Source organism: Beta vulgaris, chromosome 6, assembly GCF_026745355.1.
Source record: "Beta vulgaris subsp. vulgaris cultivar EL10 chromosome 6, EL10.2, whole genome shotgun sequence".
NCBI lineage: Eukaryota > Viridiplantae > Streptophyta > Magnoliopsida > Caryophyllales > Amaranthaceae > Beta > Beta vulgaris.
This window is the reverse complement of record NC_079207.1, coordinates 66256089-66265358: the sequence shown is the minus strand read 5'-3', so window position 1 is coordinate 66265358 and position 9270 is coordinate 66256089. Positions and strand designations below refer to the sequence as shown.

At 34.4% G+C, this 9270-nt stretch overlaps 1 protein-coding gene across 1 annotated transcript; it reads left to right on the top strand.

The window, feature by feature from the left end:
* Positions 1-8064: 8064 nt before the first annotated feature.
* LOC125498460 (uncharacterized) lies at positions 8065-9045 on the top strand. Its single transcript, XM_048646667.1, has one exon. The coding sequence runs from the start codon at positions 8065-8067 to the stop codon at positions 9043-9045; it is 981 nt and encodes a 326-aa protein (XP_048502624.1).
* The last annotated feature ends 225 nt before the right edge of the window (positions 9046-9270 follow it).

The following is a 9270-nucleotide window of genomic DNA, read 5'->3' as shown; positions in this document are numbered from 1 at the left end:
CATGATCGAAAAGAGTAGTGCTCAATTTATGCAGTCTATATCAAACACCCAAAATATAATACTAGATTCAGGATGAAAAACTTCTAACTGTTTAAGGTGTTATGACTTATGTGATGAATCATAATCCTGAAAAAAACGTTAACATATTACCATACCTTTATGATAAATTGAGCTGAGAAGTATGAAAAAAGCACAATATTAGTAGTTCACCAGAAGAGATGACTTGATCACTCATTATTTGTGCTTTTTTGACCAAATAATTGTACGTAATTATGCCAGGCACTTATATAAGCTACTGTGTCTAATCTGTAATGACTTTTGAATGTTCTTTCTTTTCATTTGATCAGCGTTTTTTTATCCTATCCAAATGTAAAAAGTTCCTTTAACAATCTCCAAATCTTGAACTCTGTCAATCTATGATCTTGACTAGAGCTGTTTACGGACGGGACGGTTCGCTGATCCCGTTCAGATCGGCCCGCTAAAGTTGCGGGCTGGACAACAAATTTTGAATTTTCTTTTTTTAATTGGGCAGGCCAAGCTCGGCCCTCTAATATTAATGGGCGGATATGAACAACCTTAAACATATCGTGAGAAAGCCCACCCGGCCCGTTTATCATAATATCTATTTTCTATGAAATTTAATTTTTTAATCTTACTAAGGGTGCGTTCTGTTCAACTTAAAAAATTAAGTTTCAGGTCCAATAAGTTCAGATAAGTTCAGATAAGTTGCAATAAGGTCTAATAAGTGCAATAAGTTCCAATAAGGTCTAATAAGGTCCAATAAGTTCCAATAGGTGCAATAAGTTCCAATCAGGTGCAATAAGTTCCAATCAGGTCTAATAAGGTCCAATAAGTTCCAATCAGGTCTAATAAGGTCCAATAAGGTCTAAATAGTCAATGTTTAATAAACATTTGTATTATTGTCCACTATTTTGTTATTCATAATTTCATATCACTATTAGCGGATTATGTTATTATTAGAATTTTAATTAAAGTACCACAATGATTATATAGTATTATACTTGTATTAGTGTCTATTATTTTATTATTTATTTGTATTATGTCTATTATTTTATTATTTATTTGTATTATGTCTATTATTTTATTATTCATATTCCTATTAGCTGATTATGTTATTATTAGAATTTTTTATTAAAGTACCACAATTTATAGTATTATACTTGTATTATTGTCTATTATTTGATTATTCATATTGCTATTGAATAATATTATAATCATGGTCAAATAATTAAGGTTAACAATAATAATAATAATAATAATAATTATTATTATTATTATTATTATAATTACAAATATAGGTGTTGAAGCTATTGTGTTGAGAAGAAAGGAGAAGAAATCTGAGAGGTGTTGAAGCTACTGTAACTTTGAACATTTTTTTCTCTTTCTTCTAGTAACATTCAAATAAATGAAAGGTGAAGAAAGCTGAAGAAATGAATGAAGGAGTTGTTGTTAGCAATAAATGTTCAGCTTATTTTCATTGATTAGGAAAAGGAGAATCAGGCCCATAATCAAGCCATTTACAATGAAAGTTCACTGCCTTTTGCCCAGCTTAGATTAGTAACTACTACTCCCTCCGTTTCATTTTAATCTACCCACTTACATTTTTCACGCATGCCAATGTAAAACTTTAAGGACATATATCTTTAGTTTTGTATTTATAAAATTATAAAAAGTACATATTAATAAAATACATACTAAGACGAATCTAACAAGATCCCACATGACTATGTTTTTATTCACGTATAAATCACAAATGAGGGTCAAAGTGCAATTTGTGAATAGTGTAAAATGTCAAAGTGTGTAGATTAATATGAAACGTATAAAATTAATTTTTTGATTTTCTACTAGTGTTTTATAAAATGAAAACAACACTATTAGATATATTAGTGATGAAAGTTATATATATAGTAATTTTTTTGTTAAATTAATTATCATAAGAGATAATTAATAATTATTATTTTTTGAAGGACGAATTATAATAATTATTATTCCATAAAAAATTTTGAGGGGTAGTATTTACGTTAGTGGTAATATTTATGTTATTCATGGTCAATGTTTTTGTCTAATAAGGTCAAATAAGTTCAATCAGGTTCAATAAGGTCTAATAAGTTTCAATCAGGTCCAATAAGGTCTAATAAGTTTCAATCAGGATCAATAAGTTTCAATAAGGTCCAATAAGGTCAATCAGGTTCAATCAGGTCCAATAAGTTCCAATCAGGTTCAATCAGGTCCAATAAGTTGAATCAGGTCCAATCAGGTTTAATAAGTTCCAATAAGTTCAGTTCAAGTTCAATAAGTTCAGTTCAGATAAGTTCCAATAAGTTCAGGTCCAATAAGTTGAATAGAACGCACCCTAATTTAGTGTTGATTTATCTTATGGAATATATAGTTTATTTGCACTAATATAGTTTTGGTAACATATAATTATCTTTATATATTCTTAACTTTACAACTTAATGTGTCGTCCTTTAACTTTTTTTTACGAAATTTTTTAACTTTCTCTTTTCTTACCTTGTGTTTATCAACTTTTTTTTCTATTTTAACCAAAATTATGTTGTAATCTATAGGTATTAAAGGAAATTGACTAGACTTATTTGAAAAAAAAAGGTACTAGTAGGCTTATTAGGCCTTCGGACAAGCCCGTCCATTTACTGGGGAGGGTCATGGATAATTAGTTAAGCCCCCATAAAAGGACTTGTACTAGCATATTAGGCCCGTTGGACAAAAATTTAAGGTTGGGTCCGACCTGCAACCAGTCCAAACTCGCAAATGATTACTTCTAATCTTGACCAAACAGTACCATGCTTAAATCACCCAAAACGTAGAAAACCCGAGATGTATGTGGATGCATCCCAAACAAACCCAAAATAGCTTTAAAGTCTTGTTCTTTTGGAATGAGAGAAAGTGAATCGAACCAAAAATAAGTCCAAAAGAACGCGCAAATTACATCCTACACCTTACCCATGTGGCTGGTTTTTGGCAGTATTTTTGAGAGTGGGCCAATTTTTTCTCTCTCATCACTTGAAACAATTTTTAAAATGTACAAATGCATATGGTTTGGTGTACAATAATATACGAGTGTACATTTGTGAATTTTCAGTGATCAAAGCAGTGACCATCAGTGTACATTGTGATTTTATTGAATTTCGATATGAGACTGTAATTGTACATATTGAATTTCATTAGTGAACAAACATCAAACACACCAGTGTACAAAGATTGGAAATTACTCACTTGACATATTTCAGTATGGGACTGTAATTGTACATATTGAATTTCATTAGTGAACAAACATTAACACACCCAGTGTACAAAGATTGCAAATTACTCACTTGACATCAGCTTCAGGAATTGGGTTACTTTCAGCTGAGAGGTTGCCATTGTACATTTTGATTTTGTTAATGAACAACCACGAAGCCAAGAATGTAAAGGAGGCTGAGTGTGGAAAAGAGAAAGTGGTGAACAAATATAGGGGAGAAATGATGGCGGTTGACATCAAATCAGTTATTAAATGGTGAACAGTAACTGTCAAATCAGTTACTTTTTGAATTTTCGACATGTACACTAGATGTAATGGGAATGTACATTAGCTGTCAAATCAATTACTTTTTTGCATGTTAAATGGTGCGTTTCATTCTTATTGCCTTGTGTTTTGGAGCTGGTGTAGGATGCTCATCCTACACCTTGGTCCATAATCTACTAATTGAAAAGAACGGGGTTTGAATGCAATGCCACCATATCCCCATTATCAAGCATGTATATGTTTTTAAATGGTATATTATGATCCCAAGATGCATACATTGTGTTTCAGTATCCTTGTCCCTAGAATTATACTTGTCCCTATAATGTCCAAAAGCATGTACAAAACCTTCAAATTTGACTATTTTTGGATTAATGTAGATTTTCCTAAGTCCGACAATATAATCTATCCAGCAACCTTTCGAGGGACGTTGGATGTGTTCAGATGATTCTTGTGTGGTGGGTCTTCTCATAGCTAAAATTGTCTTTCAATACTTTATTTGTATATTTCAAATTCAACACTGAAATAATTGTGGAGGCCACCTTACCTCCACTCTGGGCATGCTTTCAAATGTTATCGTATGACCTAGGTTCTAGCGCTTGGGTGCCAGAAATTTCCGAAAACGTGTAAAATAACCTTATATATGCCTAATTTGAGATTATTCATGGACTTGCCGATATGTTTCTTTTTATATCAGGGATCTTCTAGAGGGTCCCTTTATTTCATAAATTAGTATGAGTCTCCAAGTGATTGTGACCCTCGAGACTGCCTTAAAAATGTCTTTCGCGTCTTAATTTTCATCATCATTTTAACATAATGTACCCTTGAATGAGCTCTAAAGGCTACTATATTGCCCCCTTCTAAGATGGGTTCGCCACATCTTAATGTTCATCTCGTTCATTCTTGTGTAACCCTAGAATATCTTTGAAGGCCACAATATACCAGCTAATTAGGCATGAATGTGCTTTTAAACGGTCTTAAATGGTCTGCTATGGCCACAAGATGTATTACCTGAGGTTTGGTGTCAATGGTCTTGGGATGCCTCCCACATGTTTGAGAACCTTTAAATTGCCTTTAAATAGGTTCCATGATTTAATTTGCATCTTACCAGTACAACATCGACATAGCTATGAAAGCCACCATATATATCCTCTTTTAGGCTAGGGTCTGCTTGCAACTAGCCTCCGATCACACAAGACGCATCTCATGTGTCTAGTGCTTGGATCCCGAGAACGTACAAAAATGTGTACTATCTCCATCCCGTATTATTAACTAGCATATGCTTGTTAATGCATGACTTTAACTGTTAATGTCTTTAGTTGCATTGTTTATTATGAGTAATTATTAAAAGTTGATATATCATACTTTATACATTGAGATAATTCTTCTAATATCTTAGATACTACAATTATCTTAATATAGGGATTTGTCATACCCCCTATATTTAGAGAATGTATTAACTAACCCTGCATTTTTTCAATGCATCATTGGCCTTGGTAATAAAAAGGCAATAATTTCCCAATTACTTACGGACGGTGTTAGCAGATCATTATAGTTGAAAACTTCTTAAGACCATATATCCCTCCCTAATCCTCGAATGCACAAAATATCCTATATTGGAGTTACCATTTCTTGTTATAATTTATAAAGGTTCTTATCTTTTATCTTTAATCTTTAATCCAATGGATTATGGGTCTATTCTATAATGTCTACAAATGTCCTTGCGAACATTCATAACCACCTAACTACCCATCCACCGCTCATGAATGATGAATATATACTAGTTCAAAATTTCTATATGTACGCGATGTATACGGAAATAAATAGAAAGTCGATTGCCTAACAACACATATAAAAAAGTGTGTATAAAATTCATTGTATATTTTTTTTTTTTTAATAAAAAAACAATAAGTTAGAAATGTTCTAAATGTTTTTTAATTGAGGATATACTGGTAAAAGTTGGTGAATTTGTATTTCTATAATTAAGGGTATAATGGGATCCCGTTATATAATAGAGATTATTCAAAATTCTATTAGTGATGCTTAGTCAAATCTTGAACTTTTGTCTTGGGGATAAACTTGACTCAAGTTAGTTTTAGGTTTTCACCCTTCCCCATTTGCTTTTTTGGGTCAAACTTTTATAATTTCAATAAAAAAATCTTCAATAAATTACCATATTTTGGGCACTTCTTCGAAATAAATACCTAGGTTGTCTGAAATTTTATATAAATACCAAGGTTGACTAAATTTTTTTGAAATCACTACCACTTAACGGATCTTGAAAAAAACGTTAGCTTTGCTCCATCAGTGGCACATGAAATTAGAGTTTTCTCTTTCTTCACCACCACCACCCCTACCACATGCAACAACCACACTTGCCACTGTTCTGCCACCATCACCCACCCAAAATTCGGCCCACCCACAACCACAACCAACTACAAAACCACCACCACCTCCACACAATCATAAATCATCACACCCCACTATCCTAATCAACTATAAAACCACTACCAACCTCCGTCCACCAAAAAATCTACCCACCCCACACACTAACCAACTATGAAACCATCACCACCTCGTAGTAGTGGTTAGGAGAGAAAAGGAGATCATAAAGCTAGGTAGTGAGTTTTATGGGGTTTTGGTGGTGGTGGTGGAAGAGATTAATGAAAAGTAAGAATATAATTTCACATGCCACTAACGGAGCAAAACTAACGATTTTTCGAAAATCTATGAAGTGGTAGTGATTTCAAAAGAAAGGTTCGAAGGTTATCTATATAAAATTTCGAACAACCTAGGTATTTATTCAAAAGTACAAAGGATGATATTTATTAACAAAATTTCCTAATCTATCTATCCATACAAATATATTAAAAGGCGTGTGAAAGAAAGCCTATGTGCCACGTGGCACTCTCCTCTAATTTCTGATGCAAATGTTTTATGTTTATGCATACTCATCACTTTAAAAAAAATGTGTAAGTGCAAGGTATCGAACACATGACCTTTGAAATGAAAAGTAAGAGCTTAACCATCAATACACTATGACTTTGTTGTCTAATGCTTCAAATAAAATGTGATGAAGTCTGTAATAATTATAATTAACTAAAAAGACTTAAACAAGTGTATACATCTCTAACACTCTTATTATGTAACTTAAGGTATTGTTTTCAAACTCAAAACTTTCCGTTTTTTTACTCAACACGTCGTGACGTGAATTTTTCAATTTCTTAATGGACAAAAAATACGAAAAGTAGCAAAATAATTATGAAATTTAAAATAATAACATATTTGTTTATTATAACTGACTTGAGGCATCGCCCTGGGAAAAAAAAAACTAGTTTCAATCTACAATTTACATTGATATATAATAAGAAAAAATTGTACATTATATATTCTTTTTTTAATGTCTAATTTTCAAGTATCAACTTTTCATAGTTCTTATTAATACGTGATTAAAGACAATTTAAACATGTTAATTTGTTAAATATGGGTTTGGGCCGCACCCATGTTACTAAAGGGAGCCCCCTTACCTTATAAAGTGAATTCATCTCTCTTTCTTTATCAATGTGAGAGGTCCCAATTGTGGTTCTGACTCTTATACCATGTTAAATATGGGTAGTGGCCGCACTCATCACAAGAAGCGAGAGTTCACTTCACAAGCAAAAAAGATAACATCTTAAAATCATATGGCAATAAGGGGCAATTACTTTATAAGGCAAACTTATCTCTTTTCTTTTATCAATATGAAACACTTACCTATATTATGCACTATAATACTATACATCACAGCTTCAACATTATCTGATAGCGTAAAAAAAACAAATGGAACACAATCCAAACAGACCTCAGTAACAATATCTGAATAGTACAAGCAAAAAAATGGGAGCGAGAAAGGTGGAAAAGGGATTGGGAAGGGGGATTCTCGGTGACTTTGGAAGTTTTAACCATCATGTAGATACCTAAAACAGTGCTAATTTGAAAAAAAAGTGATGATTGGTAATGACGATTAATGAAGCAGGCACACGTAAAAGAAGGGGAACAATCATGATGATGATCATAATGAACCATTATACATTACCCACTCCACCCAAATTTCTCTTCATTTTCTTCTTCAAACATCAATTTTGGTTATGATTACTACTTACTAGCTTGCAACTTCGAATTCATTTTTGGTTTTCCCAAATTGCTTGTAATCATTAACTTAATAACCTTCCCCATCGTTACCTCCACTTAGCTTATTTTCTATTATCATTAGAGTAACTTTCTTTTGTCACCCAAAAAATACCACCCTCCGTACTGCGATTACGGTCACTGTCGGTTCTCTAATGTTACCTCATCAACAAGGTTGGAATGTTTCCCGATTAGCTTCTCTCTTCACTACTCCAACGGTTCGTGCTATTCGACGATTAGAGTTGCCCCGACTCAATACTCCTTCCGACATTTCTTTTTGGCCTCTTACAACCTCTGGTAGATATACAACAAAATCCGGTTACTATCTTTTATCTCGACAAACTGACATCTGTAGCATGACACCCCCTCTGGTTTCGAAAGTTTTTCGCATACTATGGGGTTTGCGCATCATGCCTAAATGGAAAATTTTCTTATGGAAGCTGTGGCACAACAGTTTAGCTACGACTGCTAATCTTGCGGCTCGCGGTATATCCATATCGGACGACTGTCCAAGCCGTGCTTTGGAATCTGAAACTTGCCAACATCTCTTCAGATTGTGTCCTTTGGCTACTGTGGCTTGGCGAATAAGCCAGCTGGGTATCATCTCCAACTCAGTTTCGTATGTCTCCTTCCAAGACTGGCTTATTGCATGGATATTATACTTTTACAACCTGGATGGCTACTCTGGGGAACGTTTACCTAAATTTCTTGCCACATTATGGACTATCTGGCAATGTCGGAATAATTTGGTTTTCAACAATATCAACCCTGATGGTAACATCCTGCACACCATGCTGCAACAAGTCATGCAACAACATGTAACCTTTCTTGCCAGACCTTTCACATGTTCTAAGCCTCTGGCAGAAGGTCCGGGGCCACCTGGGTTCCTCATAGCGCATTTTGGGTCTTCTTTTTCTGGGGTTCCTCAACTACATATCCAAGTGGATGGGTCTTGGACTAATAATTCACCTTTAGCAGGTATAGCCTGGGTGGCTCAGACTGTTCATAATCAGACTCAGGAAGGGCAAGGCATTTGCATCCATGCTGATTCTGCACTGCTTGCGGAAGCTATGGCTTGTCTGGATGCCTTAGTTTGGGCGCATGGCCAGGCCTACCAACGAGTCGCAGTACATACCGATTCTGAGGTCGTTGTCCAAAGCTTACGTAATCCACGGACACAGCCGATAGCTATTACATGGACACTCAGCGACATTCGTTCAATTGGCCAGCAATTTCACTGGTGTCGGATCATGAAGGTCAATCGCTCGCATGTCCAGCTTGCACATGATCTGGCTATTCGGGCCAGACGGGGACAACTTTCACTTGTCCCCCTGTAATTGCTTTACTAGCTTTGCTTTCATGTTTAACTTTTTGTACGTTTTCTCGATGTCCAAAAAAAAAAACAAAAAAACAAAAAATACCACCATGGCATGCACGTCTATTTTTTATAGTCACCCTATGTTGTATATAGAGTCGGGTAAGGTTGGGCCAACACCACCAGTACATCCGAATGCGAGAAGAACAACTTCAGTGCATTTGTGTCGGTATGATTACCATCCATT

What these genes read in the sequence shown, in the direction of transcription:
- LOC125498460 (XM_048646667.1), top strand. Translation starts at nt 8,065, where the DNA reads ATGACACCCCCTCTGGTTTCGAAAGTTTTTCGCATACTATGGGGTTTG.